General features: G+C 42.9%; 1 protein-coding gene across 2 annotated transcripts in view; it reads left to right on the top strand.

Annotated features, from left to right (window-relative positions):
- The window catches only part of LOC106581863 (TNF receptor-associated factor 3 interacting protein 1), a 41,240-nt gene extending 31,530 nt beyond the window's left edge, over window positions 1-9,710 (top strand). For both annotated transcript variants that reach the window (XM_014164289.2, XM_014164288.2), the window contains exons 15-16: window positions 8,297-8,520; window positions 8,677-9,710. In XM_014164289.2, the coding sequence (XP_014019764.1) occupies window positions 8,297-8,520; window positions 8,677-8,842 (390 nt within the window). In that variant the 3' untranslated portion in view covers window positions 8,843-9,710. The remainder of the gene's footprint in view (window positions 1-8,296; window positions 8,521-8,676) is intronic.
- Window positions 9,711-26,022: the final 16,312 nt, after the last annotated feature.

Raw genomic sequence — 26,022 nt, 5'->3', positions numbered from 1 at the left:
CTATAATGTTTTCCTTCCCGACGTGATAGGGTTGAGGGTCAGTGTAATAGAGACGTTGCTCTCTTGTAATCACGGCAGAACATGGAGGGTTAAAAAATGTAAATATTGAGCTTCTCCCGTCCCCCGGTGTGACAGGTCTGAAATTACAGTGGGCTGTGATTCATTCTTAAACGCTGACGTTTATCAAACACCCTGATCAGGTATGACGTTATCACTCTTTGATTTAGTATTACACCTAACATTTAGGGAAATAGGAACTTAATAACTTCTCTGTTTTTTTTCCTTCTTCGTGAATCAGTGCAATCACCAATGCTTTTTCAGAACATGGCTGAAATGCTGTAAATTTAAAGTGCTTTTGGAGCAGTTAAGGCGCTTGTGTTTTGCCATATCCCGCCACACAAAGTGCACCATAGAAGAATTTGCTGTATATTTATGGGGACGACCTTCCCCATGACCTTGTAGAACACTTGTATATTATTGTAGGATACTTCTCGGAGGCCGTCTTTTTATTTAGACAGACTCGGGCCCTCGTAGCAGCTGCGTTTTCATAAGATTGTTTTTGTACCCTCTCCCTTTTCTTACCCCATCAAATTAGCCTTGATGAAGGTTTGCAATGTATAAATAAACGTGGCACACAAATGGATGGCTGTTGAGTGAGAGTCACGGAGGAGAAATGCCAGAATACTCTACAGAATCGTCAGGAAAATAAATAGTCCTCTCCCCACCAGGCCTGTGTCTTCGTAAACATTCACCTTTTTTTTTGTGGAAATGTAAGGAAACGACCCGGCTGAATTCCATTAGCCATATTGCCCTTGTAAGTGCAGCATTTTGAGATTCCTGTGGAATGGGAAAAGGTTTCTGAGAAATACCTTTCTGAGCCTCGGAGATTGCACTCCAATGCAGACCATGTCGTTGCAGGTGTTATTTTTCTCAAGTCGCTTCGATCACGTCAAACGATTCCAACCACATAAGTTAATGTTATCATCTTCAACCTTTGTGACGTAGCCTCCATAATTTAATCAAGCCTTTTTCTCTGTCCGCAGTCTTTTCTAGGGGGAGGTGAGGTTCCCCTTTGTACTCCTGGGTCCAGGGCAGGGAGCTCAGTTGTGGCCCCTTAGGGGGCTACACACTGACCCTAGCATCCTGTAACCCCCCTTGCCCTTAACCTCACTCATCACCTCACTGACTCCTAGCTATTTTTATGATCTTGCTGGACATTTGGACGATGTCTTTTTTACCCGAAAAAGAGGAAACCCCTGAACAACACTGGACTTATCGTCATGGTATAATACCTAGCTTTTTGGCCCACCGCTGACACCCTCTCTGGGGACACATTTCAGGACCCTTGGAGGTGGTTGGGTCTCAAACATTGGTGCTGTGCTTTTTTTAGGTACCTGAGCGCAATTTTCTCAAGGAAAGTTGGTACCGACATGTAGCCTATTGTATAATATCATTTTTTTAATATACAGTACCAGTCAAAAGTTTGGACACACCTTCTCATTCAAGGGTTTTCCTTTATTTTTACAATTTTCTACATTGTAGTGAAAACATCAAAACTATGAAATAACATATATGGAATCATATAGTAACCCATTTTTTTTTTTAAATAAATCTAAATATATTTGAGATTCTTCAAAGTAGCCACCCTTTGCCTTGATGACAGCTTTGCACACTCTTGGCATTCTCTCAACCAGATTCACCTGGAATGCTTTTTCAACATCTTGAAGGAGTTCCCAACTCATCCCAAACCATCTCAATTGAGTTGAGGTCGGGTGATTGTTCAGGCAAGGTCATCTGATGCAGCACTCCATCACTCTCCTTCTTGGTCAAATAGCCCTTACACAGCCTGGAGATGTGTTTGGGTCATTGTCCTGTTGAAAAACAAATGATAGTCCCACTAAGCGCAAACCAGATGAGATGGCGTATTGCTGCAGAATGCTGTTGGCCTTGAATTCTAAATGAATTGCAGACAGTGTCACCAGCAAAGCACCATCACACCACATCCGCCATGCTTCACAGTGGGAACTACACATGTGGAGATCATCCGTTCACCTACACTGCGTCTCACAAAGACACAGTGGGTGGAACCAAAAATCTCAAATTTGGACTCGTCAGACCAAGGATAGGTTTCCACCGGTTTAATGTCCATTGCTCGTGTTTCTTGGCCAAAGCAAGTCTCTTCTTCTTATTGGTGTCCTTTTTGTAGTGGTTTCTTTGCAGCAATTTGACCATGAAGGGCCTGATTCATGCAGTCTTCTCTGAACCGTTGATGTTGAGATGTGTCTGGTACTTGAACTCTGAAGCATTTATTTGGGCTGTAATTTCTGAGGCTGGTAACTCTAATGAACTTATCCTCTGCAGCAATGGTAACTCTGGGTCTTCCTTTTCTGTGGTGGTCCTCATGAGAGCCAGTTTCATCATAGCGCTTGATGGTTTTGTGACTGCACTTGAAGAAAATTTTAAAGATCTTCAAACTTTCCAGATTGACTGACCTTCATATCTTAAAGTAAATGATGGACTGTTTCTCTTTGCTTATTTGAGCTGTTCTTGCCATAATATGGACTTATTTTACCAAATAGGGTTATTTTACCAAATAGGGCTATCTTCTGTATATTCTACCCCTACCTTCTCTCAACACAACTGATTGTCTCAAGGGTTTAAATCCAAATCAAGGAAAGAAATTCCACAAAGTAACTTTTAAACAAGGCACACCTGTTAATGGAAATGCATTCCAGGTGACTACCTCATAAAGATGGTTGAGAGAATGCCGAAAGTGTGCAAAGCTTGTCATCAAGGCAAAGGGTGGCTACTTTGAAGAATCTCAAATATAAAATAGATTTTGATTTGCTTAACACTTTTTTTGGTTACTACATGATTCCATGTGTTATATCATAGTTCTGATGTATTCACTATTATTCTACAATGTAGAAAATAGTAAAAATAAAGAAAAACCCTGGAATGACTAGGTGTGTCAAATTTTGACTGTTCTTTTTTTTATATATAAAAGTGGGGCTGAAGGAAATAAGACAAGACAAGGAAATCCTGTTGAGACTACTGAGACCGTGGTAGAAATCTGAGGAAACATGCGTTTACCTGACCACTGTCACTGGAAATGTTAATTTGTCATATACCCTAAGTATGTCATGCCACTCGTTGTTACACCGTTGTTGTGTGCGGTTTATACATTTGTTGCCTGATAATTGAGGTTGATGAAGTGGCTTATTACATCATTATGAAAGCTGATACGCCGCCCTGAAACGGTCCAGCAGTGGCTAAATTAATGTTTCTTTAATTAATGACGCCCAAGAGGTTGGTAGGTCTCTAACAGGTTTCACGCATGCAACCCATTCTTCTTGTCAAAAGCCTTACTTTGAAGACTGTTATTCTCCCACCCCCTCTCACCAACTCCTTATTACCACTTCATAAATCATGTGCTTTGCATGCATTTTCTCATTAAGCAAATTAGGCATGAGAGGGTTCGGATGAATTCCACATTGTAGCTTAGCAGCCTGCACTGCAGCCAGGCCAGCAGGCCTGTGAGAAGTTTTGATCTAAAGCCCCGGCATGAGACTAGAGGCCCATCAAACCCAGTTTCCACAAGACGTAACAGTAAAACATTGTGGCACTTGCAAAGTTTCAGGTTTGGATTGATATACTCAGCAACACATTGTTTACAACATGAAACCAGAGGGGACTTAGTTACTTTTCCTTACACTTTCTTGTGCAAGGAAAAGCAAGATTGCAATGCATGACATTACCCTGACAACCCCTTACCTGTATGGATTGACTAGGGGCTCCTAGGAAAAAAACAATAGAAAGGGAATTGATGCGCAGCGCTCCAAGGTCTCTGCTGGGAGCCACCTGTTCCCAGGAAGGATTGCCGGCTCGGATCTCCACGGCCAACAGGGCTGGATGAGCTAATGGGAAAACCTGCCCCCCCCAAATAAATATTGTTCTTGGGTCGGGGTGAAAAATAGAAAAAGGAGCGCGCTGAGCCCAACTAGAGGCCCCTATAAAGGGCTGATTTATGCTCGCCTGGACAGAGTGCACCACGCAGACCAGGGACTAGTTTTCTTTTTGTTCTGTTTTCCTGAATTTCCGAGGGGGTCAGGCTGTGCAAGAGGACAGTAAACAGAGCGTAGCCCGGCTGGGCTTCCGCGGTGCTCCACCACAGCCGGCGGGCCGAATGAGCCATGGCGTGTTTGTGTAGCCGCCGTGTTCACGGGGCCGAGGGGAAAGCCACCCACATTGCGGACGACCATTAGACATTTCAATCCTTGCACACTTTGCAAACCACAGAGGGAGGGGGAGACTAGGCAGCCTGTCAGACATTTTTGCTGGTTTCCTAGAGCAAAGGCAGCAGAGTTGAAGTTTGAAGTGTTTTTTTTGTATAGTTAAGTTCTATATAGTTTTGTGTGTTTTTAACCTGTAATTATTGAGTTAGCGCATAATAGCGCTCAACATGAAGTTTTGCTAACCTACCAGGCCTCACACCCAGTCTACATGACAGTTGATCTGTTTTGAAGGGGAAGTTGTTGGGGAGTTTACACTGTCATGTAGCGGGAGTAGGATTTCTACGGCCCCGTAAAAGCAGGTGTTTCCATCTGGAGGCAAGAATGACACAAATTGGCCCAAGAGTTAAACTTGAAAGGGCGATAAGTGCAGTAGTTGTTACTGAATACTGTAGTAAAATAACTTTACTGCCACAGCCTGTTACTAAAATAAACAAGGGTTTAAGTCCACAGGAGTGCGGGTTGGTGCCGTCTAGTGTGTGTGCGCGTCTGCAGTCCCACATACACACACCGACCTGCAGACCCAGCTGAGTAAACATCCTTGGCCTTCACTGTGCCAAGGGGAGCCCCTACACTCTCCTCCCCTCCCAACTTGAAGCTGAGGGCTGTGAGGTGGCTGGGGCATAGCAGAGCAGGACCCCCCAACCACATACTATACAGAGGAGGCCTTCAGCTAGTCCCCCCACATTAGCCAGCACAATTCAGCCACGCGTTTGATCCTTATATACACAGCCTTGGTTTGTATAATTCCTGCCTTGCATTTTTTTGCCTTGAAATCCTAAACCACTAAATGCAGCCCTGCGTCTGGCTCCGTGCATTTTGATACTTTTTGCTGGCCAGTGTAGAATACCTTAAGGTTTATGTGATTCAGTTGAAGTAGCCTCTCTGGTATAGAGGAGTGTGTGTGTGTGTGTGTGTGTGTGTGTGTGTGTGTGCACATTTGCAGGTGTGCGGCAGTGGCAAAGAGATAAAGAATTCATTATGGACATCCAAAACGAAGAGTTGCTTCGCAGCCCATAATGTTATCACTATGAATTGCCCTTCCTGGGACAATAAAGGCTTGCTTAACTTGGCCTCAGAAACACTGGGAAACATCAAGCAGTAGCAGGGTTTTCTCCCATTCCACGGCCACCCTACGTACTTCAAAGTCCAAGATCATCATCAATCTTTGGTTCTCTCCATCCCTCTCTCACGGATGTGAATTTTCCAGAATTATTCAAGAATTCCTGCTTATCGGAGACTACTCCATTCACATATAATTGAAACTGACCTATCCCTAGCCAAAATCCAGATTATCCCAATTTTCTATGACTAAAGGAATAATTTCATATTAAACTGATTTGTGGTAGTAAGCAGATTTATGCAATTGTCATGGAAAGACCTTACTCTGCTTATCTTAATTCGCGTAAGGTCAAATTAAAACACCTGGTTTTCTGAGCAATCTTTCACATTTTTAGGAAATGTAAACACCTTAATCGGCGTTCCAGCAGTGTATTTGATCTGCGCATGTGCCAGCACCGGAAGTGCAAGCCTCTCTCTTTAGCGTGAGTGAAGTGAGTTCGTAACAACTGAATGATTGCGTCTTAGAAATCTACTGAACATAAATATAAATGCAACATGCAACAATTTCAAAGATTTGACTGAGTTACAGTTCATCTGAGGAAATCAGTCAATTGAAATATACTGCTCAAAAAAATAAAGGGAACACTTAAACAACACAATGTAACTCCAACTCCATCACACTTCTGTGAAATCAAACTGTCCACTTAGGAAGCAACACTGATTGACAATAAATTTCACATGCTGTTGTGCAAATGAGATAGACAACAGGTGGAAATTATAGGCAATTAGCAAGACGCCCCCAATAAAAGAGTGGTTCTGCAGGTGGTGACCACAGACCACTTCTCAGTTCCTATGCTTCCTGGCTGATGTTTTGGTCACTTTTGAATGCTGACGGTGCTTTCACTCTAGTGGTAGCATGAGACGGAGTCTACAACCCACACAAGTGGCTCAAGTAGTGCAGCTCATCCAGGATGGCACATCAATGCGAGCTGTGGCAAGAAGGTTTGCTGTGTCTGTCAGCGTAGTGTCCAGAGCATGGAGGCACTACCAGGAGACAGGCCAGTACATCAGGAGACGTGGAGGAGGCCGTAGGAGGGCAACAACCCAGCAGCAGGACCGCTACCTCCGCCTTTGTGCAAGGAGGAGCAGGAGGAGCACTGCCAGAGCCCTGCAAAATGACCTCCAGCAGGCCACAAATGTGCATGTGTCTGCTCAAACGGTCAGAAACAGACTCCATGAGGGTGGTATGAGGGCCCGGCGTCCACAGGTGGGGGTTGTGCTTACAGCCCAACACCGTGCAGGACGTTTGGCATTTGCCAGAGAACACCAAGATTGGCAAATTCGCCACTGGCGCCCTGTGCTCTTCACAGATGAAAGCAGGTTCACACTGAGCACATGTGACAGAATGACAGAGTCTGGAGACGCCGTGGAGAACGTTCTGCTGCCTGCAATATCCTCCAGCATGACCGGTTTGGCGGTGGGTCAGTCATGGTGTGGGGTGGCATTTCTTTGGGGGGCCGCACAGCCCTCCATGTGCTCGCCAGAGGTAGCCTGACTGCCATTAGGTACCGAGATGAGATCCTCAGACCCCTTGTGAGACCATATGCTGGTGCTGTTGGCCCTGGGTTCCTCCTAATGCAAGACAATGCTGGACCTCATGTGGCTGGAGTGTGTCAGCAGTTCCTGCAAGAGGAAGGCATTGATGCTATGGACTGGCCCGCCCGTTCCCCAGACCTGAATCCAATTGAGCACATCTGGGACATCATGTCTCGCTCGATCCACCAACGCCACGTTGCACCACAGCCTGTCCAGGAGTTGGCGGATGCTTTAGTCCAGGTCTGGGAGGAGATCCCTCAGGAGACCATCCGCCACCTCATCAGGAGCATGCCCAGGCGTTGTAGGGAGGTCACACAGGCACGTGGAGGCCACACACACTACTGAGCCTCATTTTGACTTGTTTTAAGGACATTACATCAAAGTTGGATCAGCCTGTAGTGTGGTTTTCCACCTTAATTTTGAGTATGACTCCAAATCCAGACCTCCATGGGTTTGATAAATTGGATTTCCATTGATTATTTTTGTGTGATTTTGTTGTCAGCACATTTAACTATGTAAAGAAAAAAGTATTTAATAAGATTATTTCATTCATTCAGATCTAGGATGTGTTATTTTAGTGTTCTCTTTATTTTTTTGAGCAGTGTACATTCATTAGGACCTAATCTATGGATTTCACATGACTGGGTGTACAGATATGCATTCATTGTTCACATCAGTAAACCACTCGTCCACGCCGACGCCATACACATGGTCTGCGGTTGCAAAGCCGGTTGGATGTACTGCCAAATTCTCTAAAACGAGAGAAATTAACATTACATTCTCTGGCAACAGCGCTGGTGAACATTCCTGCAGTCAGCGTGCCAATTGCACGCTCCCTTAAAACTTGAGACATCTGTGGCATTGTATTGTGTGACACAACTGCACATTTTTAGAGTGGCCTTTTAATGTCCCCAGCACAAGGTGCACCTGAGTAATGATCAAGCTGTTTAATCAGCTTCTTGACGTGCCACACCTGTCAGGTGGATTGATTATCTTGGTAAAGGAGAAATGCTCACTAACAGGGATGTAAACAAATGTGATATTTTATTTCAGTTTATGAAACATGCATTTATCAGAGTGCCATGCGGTAGCCTTATTTCAGATGTGTCCATGTAAACCGGATTATTGGGGAAATCGTTATTTTTGCAAAGCATGTAAACTTCTGAATCAAACTATTATATTAAATTATCCACAATAATCACATTATTGTGTGCATGTAACCATACTCTATGTTGTAGTAAAAATCTCTTGGCTTCTCTCCTCTATCACTCAATCCATCCCTCCTTCTCTCATCCATCTCTCCTATCTATCCATCCATCCATCCTTCCCTTCATCCCTCTCTCCAGACGCAAAGCCTGGTGTCGGAGGCGGCCAGGAAGAAGGAGAGGGAGCTGGTGTCCAGGGAGATCGAACGGCTGCGCTCGTCCATCCAGACGGTGTGCCGCAGCGCCCTGCCCCTGGGCAAGATCATGGACTACATCCAGGAGGACATGGACGCCATGCAGAACGAGCTGCACACCTGGAGGAGGGAGAACAAGGAGCATGCGCAGGCCCTGCTGCAGGAACAGAGGTTAGAGGGCAACGCACACACATTTACACACTAAAGCCTGGAGGGAGAAGAAGGAGAACACATAGGCCCTGCTGCAGCAACAGATGTCGAAAACCCACAACCCATTCGCACACACACAGGACTGACATTATATTTTGTGGTGTGTGTCATTTCCAGAGTGACGGACAACGCCGTGGAGCCTCTGAAGGCCGAGCTAGCCGAGCTGGAGCAGCTTATCAAGGAGCAGCAGGACAAGGTCTGCGCTGTCAAGTCCAACGTCCTGAAGAACGAGGATAAGGTCCAGAAGATGGTGACCAGCATTAACTTCTCCTCGCGAACATGAGGGGGAGCCAAGGTCCAAATAAAGGGGTTCGCTCCCTTAAAAAAATAAGCGTTTGGGTGAGCCTGGGTTCTTACTTAGTCTGGTAACATCCGAAATGATAGAGGAGGCCTCAACTGCACTTTCATTACTTGTCATCAATGTTCCCTCTAAACTGCGCGTGTGCGTGGGCGCGCACTTCCTCCAGGACTGCAGTGCAGAAGAAATGCCATGCTGCACAGAGACGCAAGAGATTGAACTTCACTGAGTTCACCCCATTAGTTTGCACTATATAGATCAATGTTTTTTCTGTGATCGAATCAACATTATATCAGCCCCTTTTCAATGCAACAAACCAAAACTAATCTAACTTTGCAAGATTGAGTCTGTGATTTTGCTGTAGGCAGACAACGGAGTAGAGTTCTATTGGCAGGGGTTGCCCACTAGCGGTCTTTCAATCACCCATGAGTCAATGCGCTATTCAGATCAGTTCAGATCAGAGCGTGTGCACATTTCTTGATATTCTTTGCTAGTAATCAAGTTATTAGCCCAGTTATAGATAAGTATAGGTCAGCCATGGGTTGTTACTGCTTCCTACAAGAGCACAAAACATGTAGGATACATTTCAAGCTGTCTTTGAAAAGCCAGTCAGGTAAAAAGCTTACGTCTTAATTAAAGGGGCGGTATTGTATTTTGAGACGGGCTTGAATATGCAAATAAGCCAATATGCAGAGCGGTAGCCTATATTGTCTAATTCACTGTGTGGTAATTATAATTAGTTGTATTTTATAAAGTGTTTCTTGCATCATACAACATAATGCAATTTACAATCACCTATTTGGCCCATGGTGTTACAGACCAAGTAAAAAAATTATAAATTAATATCAAGCCCTTTAATGTTTTTTTTTATATTTTTTTTTAAGTCTCATGCAATTTAGGCGTGCATTGAACACCACATATAGACTACTGTAGGCTATATCATTGAAATCAAAAGCTATTTCCATGTGAAAATGTTATGGGATTTGCTCCATTGGTTTTGCTGGTAGGTCTACATTATTTTCAAATTGCACAATAGCCATTGCCTACTGTCTAAAACTGTAAGGGTACAGCCTCAGAGTTCACTGTAAACGTGCGCCGGAAGTTGCACAAAATTCTCACAATGTTCAAGTTTCCTCTCACAAAAGCAAAAATGTGCTCAGTGCCCCCCACAAATGAAGGGAACATTGGTTGTCATGATGAGAAAAAATGTCCCGCTTTTATCACCCCCTCTCTTTTCATGGTGCCTTTGTGGAACGTACACACACACACACACACACACTAACTGACTGGTTATGGAGAGGGTTTGTATTCAACCCCCAAGGGGGAGAGAGAGACACTTGTGTTCATTTGTTAGTGCTCCGTCCACTTTATGGTGATTGACATACCTTTACGTGTTTTTATTCGTTTCTCGTTTTTTTGACATTACATACTGTATGCATAGAATAAGGCTTGACGTGAATCTGTATATACAGTACCAGTCAAAAGTTTGGACACACCTACTCATTCAAGGGTTTTTCTTTATTTGTACTATTTTCTACATTGTAGAATAGTAGTGAAGACATCAAAAATATGAAATAGCACATATGGAATCATGTAGTAACCAAAAAAGTGTTAAGCAAATCAAAATCTATTTTATATTTGAGATTCTTCAAAGTAGCCACCATTTGCCTTGATTACAGCTTTGCACACTTTTGGCATTCTCTCAACCAGCTTTATGAGGTTATCACCTGGAATGCATTTCCATTAACAGGTGTGCCTTGTTTAAAAGTTACTTTGGGGAATTTCTTTCCAACACTCAGTTGTGTTGAGAGAAGGTAGGGGCAGAAGACACACAAGATAGCCCTATTTGGTAAAATAACAAGTCCATATTATGGCAAGAACAGCTCACATAAGCAAAGAGAAACAGTCCATCATTTACTTTAAGATATGAAGGTCAGTCAATCTGGAAAGTTTGAAGATCTTTAAAAGTTTCTTCAAGTGCAGTCACAAAAACCATCAAGCGCTATGCTAAAACTGGCTCTCATGAGGACCGCCACAGAAAAGGAAGACCCAGAGTAACCGTTGCTGCAGAGGATAAGTTCATTAGAGTTGCCAGCATCAGAAATTACAGCCCAAATAAATGCTTCAGAGTTCAAGTAGCAGACCCATCTCAAAAGCAACTGTTCAGAGAAGATTGCGTGAATCAGGCCTCCTAATTTGACAGACGTGTCTTTATGAGACGCAGAGTAGGTAAACGGATGATCTCCGCATGTGTGGTACCCACTGTGAACCATGGAGGATGGATGAGGTGCTGGTGACACTGTGATTTATTTAGAATTTAAGACACACTTAACCAGCATGGCTACCACAGCATTCTGCAGCGATATCCCATCTGGTTTGCGCTTCGTGGAACTATAATTTGTTATTCAACAGGACAATGACCCAACACACCTCCAGTCTGTGTAAGGGCTATTTGGCCAAGAAGGAGAGGGATGGAGTGCTGCATCAGATTACTTTGCCTACTTAATCACCTGACCTCAACCCAATTGAGATGGTTTGGGAGGAGTTTGACTGCAGAGTGAAGGAAAGCATCCAACAAGTGCTCAGCATATGTGGGAACTCCTTCAAGACTGTTGGAAAAGCATTCCAGGTGAAGCTGGTTGAGAGAATGCCAAGAGTTTGCAAAGCTGTCAAGGCAAAGCATGGCTACTTTGAAGAATCTGAAATATAAAATTTGTTTAACACTTTTTTGGTTACTACATGATTCCATGTGTTATTTCATAGTTTTGATTTCTTCATTATTATTCAACAATGTAGAAAAATAAAGAAAAACCCTTGAATGAGTAGGTGTCCAAACTTTTGACTGGTACTGTATATAAAAATAAAAAAATCCACATCCAACCATATACATTTGATACGCACGTGTAATATTTAAATATGTCTGTCAATTAATAATTCTGCTGTTCAAAGCCTATAAAAAGCAATAGATCTGAGGTGTGTTTAACGGCTAGGCAGTCGCGAGTAGGAGAAGACATGTTCCTCCTGGCAACCACTAGCCGTCGGCAAGACAGCAGGGCTCTATGCTGTTTTTTGGGGGGGGTTTTTACAAGGAGCACGTGTGCGCCTAAGTTGAGAAATGTAGGTGCACACAAAGAAATTTAGGAGCACAATGAAAAATATTTGAGATATTAAAGCTAGAATCCTTCATTTTTGTAGGCGTACTGGTGCCCCTAAATACAAATTCCAGGTTGCACAGCAAAACATTTAGGCTGACATAATTAGTTGTCAGTCATGTTTTTAGGATGACGATTTAAAATTCTGTAGATAATGTTCCCAAATTGCATGTGGAAACATATATTGCGCTGTTTGTGATTTGGGAGTTCAAAACTTGATCGTTCTTTCATCTGAATTGGTTTTCAGAAAAACTTATAACCAATCTATCACACCTAGTGAATATGACATGTTTTATGGAGTTTAATTTAAATATTTTTATAAATCTTTAAAAAAAAAAATCTAAATGATTTATAAGATGAAGCAATACTGAGGTGGTGAAATTGCCCTACAATATATACCACATGTACAATATAAACCACATGGTTAATAAATGTAGAAGAAAAGTAGACCACAGTTCAATTCCCTAACAACCCCACATTTTATAGTAACATGTTTATTTGTTCATGCTGAAAATAACACTGTTTATCGCAACACTTGTTTCACTTCCAGGGCAAAAATGGTTACTTCAATTGGATAGAGATCCAAACTGTACACTTCTAACATTTTATATAGTTATTTAACTTCTTACACAAGGGGAAACAAGTAATACTGTGTACTGATTTTAATCCATAATTTATTATAGCAGGATTATTAGCTAGTAGGGTCGGGCGGTATCCAGATTTTCATATCCTCATGCCGCCCTTCTCTCATCCCGGGATTTATGGTATTACCGGTTTAATACACAAGGGGGTGCCGTAATACGCAGAAAAAGCACATTGGGCATCTACCAGAATGCTAACAAAATTTGCTCAAGTAATAGCTAATTTCCATGGAGGCTGCTAGCTAAATATGCTAAGGAATGCAAATAAAAATAAACTAATTGCAAAGACAAACAATCCAGCTCATGAAGTTATACATATATACAGTTGAAGTCAGAAGTTTACATACACCTCAGCCAAATACATTTAAACTCAGTTTTTCACAATTCCTGACATTTAATCCTAGTAAAAATTCCTTGTCTTAGGTCAGTTAGGATCACCACTTTATGAATGTGAAATGTCAGAATCATAGTAGAGAGTGATTTATTTCAGCTTTTATTTCTTTCATCACATTCCCAGTGGGTCAGAAGTTTACATGCACTCAATTAGTATTTGGTAGAATTGCTTCCCACAATAAGTTGGGTGAATTTTGTCCCATTCCCCCTGACAGAGCTGGTGTAACTGAGTCAGGTTTGTATGCCTCCTTGCTCGCACACGCCTTTTCAGTTCTGCCCACAATTTTTCTATAGGATTGAGGTCAGGGCTTTGTGATGGGCACTCCAATACCTTGACTTTGTTGTCCTTTAGCCATTTTGCCACAACTTTGGAAGCATGCTTGGGGTCATTGTCTATTTGGAAGACCCATTTGCGACCAAGCTTTAACTTCCTGACTGATGTCTTGAGATGTTGCTTCAATATATCCACATAATTTTGCTTCCTCATGATGCCATATATTTTGTGAAGTGCACCAGTCCCTCCTGCAGCAAAGCACCCCCACAACATGATGTTGCCACCCACGTGCTTCACAGTTGGGATGGTGTTCTTTGGCTTGCAAGCGTTCCCCTTTTTCCTCCAAACATAACAATGGTCATTATGGCCAAACAGTTCTATTTTTGTTTCATCAGACCAGAGGACTTTTCTCCAAAAAGTATCATCTTTGTCCCCATGTGCAGTTGCAAACCATAGTCTGGCTTTTTTATGGCGGTTTTGGAGCATTGGCTTCTTCCTTGCTGAGCAGCCTTTCAGGTTATGTCGATATAGGACTCGTTTTACTGTGGCTATAGATACTTTGTACCTGTTTCCTCCAGCATCTTCACAGGGTCCTTTGCTGTTGTTCTGGGATTGATTTGCACTTTTCAAACCAAAGTACGTTCACCTCTAGGAGACAGAACACGTCTCCTTCCTGAGCGGTATGACGGCTGCGTGGTCCCATTGTGTTTATACTTGTGTACTATTGTTTGTACAGATGAACGTGGTACCTTCAGGCGTTTGGAAATTACTTCCAAGGATGAACCAGACTTGTGGAGGTCTGCAATTTGTTTTCTGAGATCTTGGCTGATTTCTTTTGATTTTCCCATGATATCAAGCAAAGAGGCACTGAGTTTGAAGGTAGGTCTTGAAATACATCCATAGGTATACCTCCAATTGACTAAAATTGTCAATTAGCCTATCAGAAGCTTCTAAAGCCATGAAATATTTTTGTGGAATTTTCCAAGCTGTTTAAAAACACAGTCAACTTAGTGTATGTAAACTTTTGACCCACTGGAATTGTGATACAGTGAAATAATCTGTAAACAATTGTTGAAAAAATGACTTGTCATGCGCAAAGTAGATATCCTAACCAACTTGCCAAATCTATAGTTTGTTAACAAGAAATTTGTGGAGTGGTTGAAAAATGAGTTTTGATGACTCCAACCTAAGTGTATGTAAACTTCAGACTTCAACTGTGTGTGTATGTATGTATATATATGTATGTATATATATATATATATGTATATATGTGTGTGTGTGTGTGTGTGTGTGTGTGTATGTATGTGTATATATGTATGTGTGTATATATATTGTGTGTGTGTATATATATATATATATATAGTATATATATATATATATATATATATATATATATATATATTTGTATATATACATATATATATATATATATATATATATATATATATATATATATATATATATATATATATATATATATATATATATATATATATATATATATATATATATATATATATATATATATATATATATATATATATATATATATATATATATATATATATATATATATATATGTATATATATATATATGTGTGTGTGTGTGTGTGTGTGTGAACACACACACACACACACACACACAACACATATATATGTGTGTACATATATATATATGTGTGTACATATATATATATGTGTGTGTGTACATATATATATATATTGTGTGTGTACATATATATATATATGTGTGTGTGTGTGTGTGTACATATATATATATTGTGTGTACATATATATATAGTATATATACATATATGTGTGTGTATATATAATATTGTGTGTGTGTGTGTTTTAAAAGTATATATATATAAAAATGCATTGAAAAACGTCATAAATAGTTTAATCGGTATTGAAAAACCATCCCATGGCTATTTTCAAATACTCCAATACCGCCCAAACCTATTAGCTAGCACGCCAAATATACTTGTTAACACTGGAATGCAAAAGAAGTAACACTTTAAAATAAGTTGCTCTTAAACCTGTGTAGTAACGCTGTAATGACTTAAGTAACAGTATCAGGGTATACTAACATAGTGCTTGAGCAATTTAATCTAAAGTGTTACTCAAAATTCAAAAGGCACTCTCACATCTAAGCAATCTTTTTTTGCAGGTGCATGGTAACAGTTGGACAAGAGGAGGGTAAATCCTCTCGTTCTCTCAAACAGAGAATCAGTGAACATAAAAGTTCAATCAGGAGAAACGACAGGGATTATCCAGTTGCAGTACATTTTAATGACCTAAAGCATGACATTTCTACCTTTTTCTTTTTTTGATTTTGTGGCGTAGAGAAAGTTAAGATATCAGACAGGGGAGGTGATATTAATAATAATACTCTGAGTAAAAGATAATGTTTTGGGATTTTCACCCTCCAGACATTATTTCCTAAAAGTCTTAATGATGAAATGCTTATGTATGAGTATGAATTATGCCCCTATTTCAGATTACTCAGATTACATTTTTCTTAAAATGTACCCAATGATTTATGAAAACTTGCTCGGTAGGTCGATGTCCTCGTTGTGGTTTTACAGACGTGTTTAATACGTCTTATTTACAAACTTTTATTCGAATATTTATGAAATGCATATTGTTATATTTGGTAGCACGTATTTGTTTTTCTTTTGCCTCCAACCCCTTTCAATGCATGGAATGGATGTGGGTGAGGCTAGGTTTACATAAGGGTGTTAATTACAAAAAAAATGTTGCAAAAGCTCTGACGAAGAACGTGAGGCCAACACGTAAGCTTATTAAAGATCAGTGATACTATCAAGAGCAGTGTGCAATCTAAAGTGTTACTAAAATAATATACTGTACAAGGAATTGTTTTTACTGAATGTCCTGTAAAGCAAGAGCCCATTTCTGAACTCTTATTTCTTTAAATGAGTTATTTCCATATATTTTTAAGAAAGGACTGTTTACGCTAAACTATTTGTACCATTCCCACAGTTGCTCTTTTAACTGTATATTATGTCTATCATAGTTCACAAATTAGTATAATTTTGTAGTGAAGTGAAATAAATGGTTAAATTTTTAAAAAATAACTTTGTCCTTTTAGATTTGTAATTTTTTTAAAGTAGTAACTTATTACACAATAGTAAGCAAGGAGGATCTGGGATTGAGTTTGGTTTAGGGAATACTGCAGACTCTTTGCTAACGTGAGGTAAACATTACAATGGCATCTTAATAACTGCTCTGGATATCTCATGTTGCATACTGAGCAGATGACAAACGACCAGAGTTTGTGTTTCTGACTGGTTCACCCAAAGTCTTCCTGGTGTCTGGCACGACCGAGTCACACTTGCAAGGAGACTCTCTCCTTTGAAGGCTGGCATAACTCAAAAAATGTACATTTTCTTTAAAAAGCTCTGTATTATAACATCAGCCGCTGGACTGTTTTTTTGGCAAGCCATAAAACAGCTGTGATGCACACAAAATAATTAAGAACCCTTAAAAACTCTAAGTGAGGTTTTGGTCATTTGGGATAGAAGTTAAGATTTTAGAAGCCCCTTTTTATAAAGGCAAGTGGACACCTGCTTAAAGTAAAGACTCTGGCCTTGGTCTGAAGTGGAATAGTTGGATTAGTGCAGGCTGTAGTATTGCACATGCAGCCTCTACTCCCATTGTCCCTCTGCGTTTGCCCTCCTGTTGTAGGACTCAAGAAAGAGGGTAAACTCTCATGGAAGACTGAAGTGACTTGTGCCACGTGTAGGGTTTATATAATGGCTGTCTATTCACCTTTAGAAAGGACAAGGTTCATCCAACTCAAGTGTTTGGACACTGAGCTTCAGAACGTTTTTCTTTGCTAATGAGCGACTTAATTCAGTGAGTGGGCCCCTAACATACCCACCACCCTTCAGTTATACCCAACAATTTACTACTTTACTCAAATCCATTATGTTAAATGGCATAAAAGAGTAGCTAGACACAAACATAGCCATGATATAAAGCATAGACTTTTAAAATGAAGCAACATGTTTGACAGATTCCTTTTTCCACTGTTGAGCAGCCTCTGTGTTTACAGAGCTGGGAGGTTCAGGGTCCCTACGGTCCAGTCTGTTCAGAGTGACACATTGAGCCGCCTGGCCTCCCCTGTTTATTTTTAGAGGCCGCCGTCCAGGGTTCAGCTGTCGTCAGGCAGCAATAAGCCATGCCTGCACACCACCTCCCCCGACGTAAAACCTTCAACAGAGGCACAGTCAAGTCACCTACCAGAGTTAAACAGTGAGTTGAAATTCTGCCTGGAGTTAAGCCACCCGACTCACTCACATTCTCAACTCACAGACTGACTGTTGGTCCTAGACCCTAGTCTGTCTGCTTCCTTGTAACCCATGAAAGAAGCTTTATTCTCAGGCCATAGGTGTGGAGTCCTACCGCTTTCAAATACTGTTCAAAAAGGTTATTAATAGCCATGTCACGGGTCCACTGAGCCATAAGTCAACTTACATCAAAGAAAATGAAAACACCTTTTCATTTGTCTAGTGCATGTGTGTGGTCACTACAGTACCAGTCAAAAGTTTGTAGAATAATAGTGAAGACATCAAAACACATAAGGAATCATGTGGTAACCACAAAAGTGTTAAACAAATCAAAATATGTTATTTTAGATTCTTCATATTAGCCACCCTTTGCCTTGATGACAGCTTTGCCAAGAGTGTGCATTCTCTCAACCAGCTTCACCTGGAATGCTTTTCTAACAGTCTTGAAGGAGTTCCCACATATGCTGAGCGCTTGTTGGCTGCTTTCCCTCTGTGGTCCAACTCATCTCAAGCCATCTCAATTGGGTTGAGATCGATGATTGTGGAGGCCAGGTCATCTTATGCAGCACTCCATCACTCTCCTTGGTCTAATAGCCCTTACACAGCGTGGAGGTGTTTTGTGTCAAGTGATAGTCCCAATAAGCACTGCAGAATGGTGTATCGCTGCAGAATGCTGTGGTAGCCATGCTGGCTAAATAAATCACTGACAGTGTCACCAGCAAAGCACCATCACACCACCTCCTTTATGCTTCACGGTGGGAACCACACATGCTGAGATCATCCGTTCACTTACTCTACGTCTCACAAAGATACGGTGGTTGGAACCAAAATCTCAAATTTGGACTCATCAGACCAAAGGACAGATTTCCACCGGTCTAATGTCCATTGCTCGTGTTTCTTGGCATGAGCAAGTCTCTTCTTATTATTGGTGTCCTTTAGTAGTGGTTTCTTTGCAGCAATTTGACCATGAATGCCTGATTCACGCTGTCTCCTCTGAACAGTTGATGTTGAGATGTGTCTGTTACTTGAACTCTGTGAAGCATTTATTTGGGCTGCAATTGGAGGTGCAGTTAACACTAATTAACTAATCCTCTGCAGCATAGGTAACTCTTGGTCTTCCTTTCCTGTGGCGGTCCGATGAGAGCCCATTTCATCATAGCGCGTTTTTGCGACTGCACTTGAAACTTTCAAAGTTCTTGAAATTTTCCAGATTGACTGACCTTCATGTCTTAAAGTAATTATGGACTGTCGTTTCTCTTTGCTTATTTGAGCTGTTCTTGCCATAATATTACCTAATAGGGATATCTTCTGTATACCACCCCTACCTTGTCACAGCACAATTGATTGTCTCAAACACATTAAGAAGGAAAGAAATTCCACAAAATAACTTAAGGCACACCTGTCAATTGAAATGCATTCCAGGTGACTACCTCATGAAGCTGGTTGAGAGAATACCAAGAGTGTGCAAAGCTGTCATCAAGGCAAAGGGTGGATACTTTTGAAGAATTTGAAATATAAAATATATTTTGATTGAACACTTATTTTTGGTTACCACATGATTCCATATGTGGTTTTTTCATATTTTTGATGTCTTCACTATTATTCTACAATGTAGAAAATAGTAAAAATAAAGAAAAACCCTGGAATGAGTAGGTGTGTCCAAACTTTTGACTGGTACTGTACATTATTCATGATAATGATATTGATCAGTATTATACTCAAGGCTATATTTGAATCAGAAATTGGTATACTGTGGAACCTACGACTTATTCAATTAAATGTCTGTTTTTGTCACGTCCTGACCAGTATAAAGATTATTTGCTATTGTAGTTTGGTCAGGACGTGGCAGAGGGTATTTTGTTTATGTGTTTCGGGGTGATGGTTTATGTAGTAGGGTGTTTGATTTATTATTTCCGGGTTTTTTGGTCACTGCTCTATGTTAGTCTATTTCTATGTTATTTCTAGTTAGTCTGTTTCTATGTTTAGTTAATTGGGGTGTGGACTCTCAATTGGAGGCAGGGGTTGTCTTGTTGCCTTTGATTGAGAGTCCTATATATTAGGGTGTGTTTGTGATTTATGGGAGGTTGTGCTTGTTTAGCTGTCTATGCCTGACAAGACTGTCTTTTCGTCGTTCGTGATTTTTGTATACGTGTTTGGTTTTCCTTCTTAATCCTATTAAAAGAAGATGAGTATACAACCCGCTGCGTTTTGGTCCACTATTCCAGACGACAACCGTTACAGTTTTAACATCAAAAAAGAGCAATGATTTGGGAATGCAACTTTCTGTCCTGTGAATCTGAGCCTTATCTCAGCAAGCAGACAAGTAACATAACTTAAATCCATATTAGGGTGATGACTACATTGGTGACACAGTGGCACCATAATATCTCCAAACTTCACTCCCACAAATTTCCAAAAGGCATTGGATTGGTGTAGGCATGGGCTAGAGGGAGTTTCAACTATATTTCTTATATCAGTCATTTCCTTTAAATCACTGAAGAGAAGTGAACAAGGGCACAATTCGGGTGACAGGAGTTTATTATTGGGATGCAACCTGTATCAGAATAGAGTACCACAGTCATAATACCCATAAAACCTCGCGGTCAAACGGAAATGGTTCCAATAGTTTTTCCACCATTCATTTTTTCCCATAGGGGATTTTAGAAACACTTAATAAGGGCTGTGTTTCATGTAGGCTTTCCCTGGCGGGATGTTTTGATAACCGTGTAAATCTCTCTAGGAGAAGGTGACTTTTTATTAACATATTCACCTGTATTTACCCCCCAAAATGAAATGCTAATTAGCTGCTAATGTGGCTATCATAAAGAACTACAAATGCCATGATGATGATCTGAACGAGACTGCCAAATCGAGGAAAAGGTAATAATCTCTGGATTAACTAAATGTAGTAATGAATCAACTGGCTACATTTCTTTAAATGGACAATTCTGTGAGCTGTCTTGTGCAAATTTTCAATTGACAATACCTGTTAGCAAAGGTGTCAGCTAGAGAGCACTTGCAGGAGCTTGCAGGTATTGTACTTTTGCATGATGTCTACTTTGATGCTAATTTGCATTTTCGAGAGCAAATGAAAGCGAATATATCGATAAATCACCTTGTCCGAGAGAGATTTGCATGGTTATCCAAATGTCATGCCAGCGTAAGCCTACATGAAACACAGCCCTTATTTTAAATGTTACTAATATCCCCTATGGGAAAAATGAATGGTGGAAAAACTATTGGAACAATTTCCTTGTTTGACCGCTAGGTTTTATTGGTATTATGACAACTCCACTGTGTGTCACACACTGATCTTTTTCACCTGTCTTTGTGCTTGTCTCCACCTGCCTCCAGGTGTCACCCATATTCCCCATTATCCCCAGTATATTTATACCTGTGTTCTCTGTTTGTCTGTTTCCAGTTCGCTTTGTTCGTCAAGCCTACCAGCGATATCGCCTTGCTCCTGTTTTGTTCCTGTTTTCTAGTTTTCCCGGTTTTGACCATTCTACCTGCCCTGACCCTGAGCCTGCCGTTCTGTACCTTATGGACTCTCATCTGGATTACTGACCTCTGTCTGCCCTTGACCTGTAGTTTTGTCTGCCCCTTGTTCTAGTAATAAACTTTTGTTACTACGACATTGGCTGCATCTGGGTCTTCTCCTGAAACGTGATAGTATGAACTGGCCATGACTGACCCAGCAGACTCAGACCAGCTCCACAATGCTGTCTCTCTCCAAGGAGGCACCATTGGAAGACACGAGGAGCTACTTCAATGTCTTGAATACATAATTTGAACATTCACAGTGTATGAGATGAGATTGGAGATGGTTAGAGCTGCCCTGCCCTATAAAAAACACAAAATGTGAGTTTGGTATCACACGAAGCATTGCCTGATGTGAATAATGCCTCAAACAAAAGAGATCTCAGAAGACCTAAGATTAAGAATTGTTTACTTGCATAAAGCTGGAAAGGGTTACAAAAGTATCTCTAAAAGCCTTGATGTTCATCAGTCCACGGTAAGACAAATATAAATGGAGAAAGTTCAGCACTGTTGCTACTCTCCCTAGGAGTGGCCGTCCTGCAAAGATGACTGCAAGAGCACAACACAGAATGCTCATTCAGGTTAAGAAGAATACTAGAGTGCCAGCTAAAGACTTACAGAAATCTCTGGAACTTGCTAACATCTCTGTTGACGAGTCTACAATACATAAAACGCTAAACAAGAACAGTGTTTATGGGAGGACACCACAGAAGAAGTCACTGCTGTCAAAAAAAAGCAAATCTGAAGTTGGCAAAAGAGCACCTGGATGTTTCACAGCGCTACTGGCAAAATATTCTGTGGACAGATGAAACTAAAGTTGAGTTGTTTGGAAGGAACACACAATACTGTTTGGAGAAAAAAGGGCACAGCACACCAACATCAACCTCATCCCAACTGTAAAGTGTGGTGGAGCGAGCATCATGGTTTGGGGCTGCCTGGACAGCTTGTTATCATTGATGGAAAGATTAATTCCCAAGTTTATCAAGACAGGAGAATATTAGGCTATCTGTTCGCCAAATGAAGCTCAGAAGTTGAGTGATACAACAGGACAACAACCTAAAACACAGAAGTAAATCAAGAACAGAATGGCTTCAACAGAAGAAAATACGCCTTCTGGAGTGGCCCAGTCAGACTCCTGACCTCAACCCGATTTGAGACGCTATGGCATGAACTTAAGAGAGCGGTTCACACCAGACATCCCAAGAATACTGCTGAACTGAAACAGTTTTGTAAAGAGGAATGGTCCAAAATTCCTCCTAACCGTTGTGCAGGTCTGATCCGCAACTACAGAAAACGTTTGGTTGAGGTTATTGCTGCCAAAGGAGGGTCAACCAGTTATTAAATCCAAGGGTTCACATACTTTTTCCACCCTGCACTGTGAATGTTTACACGGTGTGTTCAAAAAGACATGAAAACATATAATTGTTTGTGTTATTAGTTTAAGCAGACTGTTTGTCTATTGTTGTGACTTAGATGAAGATGACATTTATTTTTACCAATTTATGCAGAAATCCAGGTCATTCCAAAGGGTTCACATACTTTTTCTTGCCATTGTAGGCTGTCCCCAGCCGAACGGCTATACAGGCTTCACATGAAGAGTTGCCTGTATTGCGGGACTACTGGTCATTTTGTGGCCACCTGTCCACTAAAATACCAGGCTCATCGGTCGGAGCGAGTACTCTAGTGGGCCATACGGAGAACTTCCCTTTCCCCTTACTCGCACCCCTTTTCATGCCATCTTGCTGTGGGGGAACCAGTCAATCTCTCTGGGTACTCATTAACTCTGGGGACGATGAGAGCTTTATGGACGCTACCCTGGCATACGAGCTGGGCATCCCCACTCAGCCCCTCTCCATTCCCATGGACGTTAGCGCCAGGCACTCTATAGGCCGGGTCACCCACAATACCACCCCCATCAACCTCCATGTGTCTGGGAACCACAGCGAGACGATCCAATTCCTGCTTATTAAGTCTCCTCAGGTTCCTGTGGTATTGGGATTCTCTTGGCTCCAGCGACACAGTCCCCTTATTGACTGGTCTGCTGGTGCCATCATGAGTTGTATCCTGTTCTGCCACGCTTATTGCCTGAAGTCAGCGCAGCCTGCCCCGGGACGTCTTCCTGGGGGCTCGAAGTTGCCCCGGACCTGTCCGCCATTCCCGCGGAGTACCAGGACCTCCGGGAGGTGTTCAGTAAGGCTCGGCCACTTCGCTTCCGCCACACCGACCCTATGACTGCGGGATCGACCTTCTCCCAGGCACCACTCCACCCCGGGGACAAGTGTACTCTGTCAGGTCCGGAGACCAAGGCTATGGAGACCTACATTGAGGACTCCCTAGCTGCAGGGTTCATCTGTCTTTCTGCCTCCCCTGCTAGCGCAGGGTTCTTCTTTGTGGAGAAGGACAAAACTCTGCGCCTGTGCATCGACTACCGGGGCCTCACCAACATCCTGGTGAAGAACCGCTACCTCCTACCACTCATCTCTTCTGCCTTCGAGCTGCTCCAGAGGGCCACCGTGTTCTCCAAGCTGGACCTACGGAACGCCTACCATCTGGTGCGGATACAGGAAGGGGACGAGTGGAAGACTGCCTTCAACACAGCCAGCGGTCACAATGAGTATCTGGTCATGCCATTTGGCCTTGCCAACACCCCTGCTGTTCCAGGCTCTGGTGGATGATGTTCTCTGCAACATGTTGAACTGGTTCGTCTTCATCTACCTCAAAGACATCCTCGTTTTACCCCGCTCCACCCAAGAACACATGCTCTACGTCCGACAAGTTCTCCAACGCCTCCTGGAGAACCAGATTTTTGTGAAAGCAGAGAAGTGCGAATTCCATCACTCCACCATCCCCTTCCTGGGTTACATCATCGCTGCAGGGAGTGTACAGATGGATCCCGGGAAGGTGAGAACGGTGGTGGATTGGCCACAGCCTTACATCCAAAGTGCAACTTCAACGTTTCCTGGTATTCGCCAACTTTTATAGCCGCTTTATCTGGGGTTACAGCACCCTGGCCTTTCCCCTATCTGCCCTCACCTCTCCTAAGGTTCCGTTCATGTGGTCCCCAGCTGCTGACCGTGCGTTCCGGGATCTCAAACACCATTTCACCACAGCCCCCATCTTGGTTCATCCTGACCCGTCCCGCCAGTTCGTGATGGAGGCCGACGCTTCAGATGTCGTAGTGGGGGCTGTCCTGTCCCAGCATTCTGCCCTGGACCTTAAGCTGCATCCCTGCGCCGCATTCTCCCATCGCTTCAATGCCACGGAGAGGAACTACGATGTGGGGAATCGTGTGCTTCTCGCAGTGAAAATGACATTGGAGGAATGAAGTCACTGGCTGGAGGGGTGGAACAGCCATTAATTGTGTGGACAGACTACAAGAACCTGGAATATCTCCGCACCGCTAAGCATCAATTCCAGGCAAGCTAGGTGGGCCCTGCTTTTCACCCGGTTCAACTTCTCCCTCTCATACCGACTGGGATCCAACAATGTCAAGCCGGATGTGCTGTCACTCCGCTATAGCCCCGCGGCTACACCCCCGGAACCCGAGACCATCCATCCCACCTTGTGCCTGGCGATGGCACTCAGCTGGGGAATAGGGATGCAGGTTCGTGAGGAGAATCATTCCCAGCCGAACCCCAGTGGGGCCCAGATAACCGGATGTTTGTTCCTGACGATGTCCGCTCCTCGGTCCTGGAGTGGGCCCACTCCTCCAAGCTTGCCTGCCACGGGGGACCCTGGCCTTTGTGTGAAATCGCTTTTGGTGGCCTACCATGGTTCCTGACATCTCCGCGTTCATCGCGGCATGCACGGTCTACGCGCATAACAAGACTCCCTGGCAAGCTCCGGCTGGTCTCCTGCAACCTCTGCCTGTTCCTCACTGTCCCTGGTCCCACATATCCCTTGACTTTGTCACGGGTCTTCCCCCGTCTGATGGCAACACCGCCATCCTGACAGTAGTGGACCGGTTTTCCAAAGCCGCCCACTTCATTCCTCTCCCCAAGCTACCCTCTGCCAAAGAGACAGCCCAGCACACGGTGCAGCATGTCTTCCGGATCCATGGACTCCCAGTGAACATGGTCTCTGTCCGGGGTCCTCAGTTCTCGTCCCGGTTCTGGAAGGCGTTCTGCACACTCATTGTGTCGTCGGCCAGCCTGTCCTCCGGGTTCCACCCCCACTCCAACGGCCAGTCGGAGCGAGCCAACCAAGACCTGGATACGACTCTTCGCTGCCTGGTCTCCACCAACCTCACCACCTGGAGCAAGCAACTACTGTGGGTCGAATATGCCCGTAACGCCCTTCCTTGCTCTGCCACGGGTCTCTCACCCTTTTGAGTGTTCCCTGGGTTATCAGCCCCCACTCTTCCCAGAGCAAGAGGTCGGCATACCCTCGGCCCAGATGTTTGTCCACCACTGTCGTCGTACCTGGAATAGACCCCGATTGGTCGGCTCTCCTCAAGACCAGCTTCAGGTATCGACAACAAGCGGACCACCACCGGTATGGTCTCGGGCAGAGGGTATGGGTGTCCACCTGAGATCTGCCCCTCCGGGTGGAATCCTGCAAGCTTTCCCTACGGTTTATTGTCCCTTTCCCAATCTCCAAGATACTTAGCCCCTCTGCTGTTCGTCTTCTGTTGTCCCGTACCCTCCGTATACATCCCACTTTTCTTCTAGTATCAAACCCATGTCTCACAGCCCTTTGTCTCCTGTTTCCAGGCCCACCCCTCTCCCCCTGCCTACCCCTCTCCCCCTGTATTCTCTGTTTGTCTGTTGCCAGTTAGTTTTGTTCATCAAGCCTACCATCGTTTTCCCCTTGCTGCTGTCTTGTTCTAGTTCCTGTTTTCCCGGTTTTGACC

Source organism: Salmo salar, chromosome ssa21, assembly GCF_905237065.1.
Source record: "Salmo salar chromosome ssa21, Ssal_v3.1, whole genome shotgun sequence".
Lineage (NCBI taxonomy): Eukaryota > Metazoa > Chordata > Actinopteri > Salmoniformes > Salmonidae > Salmo > Salmo salar.
This window is presented reverse-complemented; position numbering and strand designations above follow the sequence as displayed.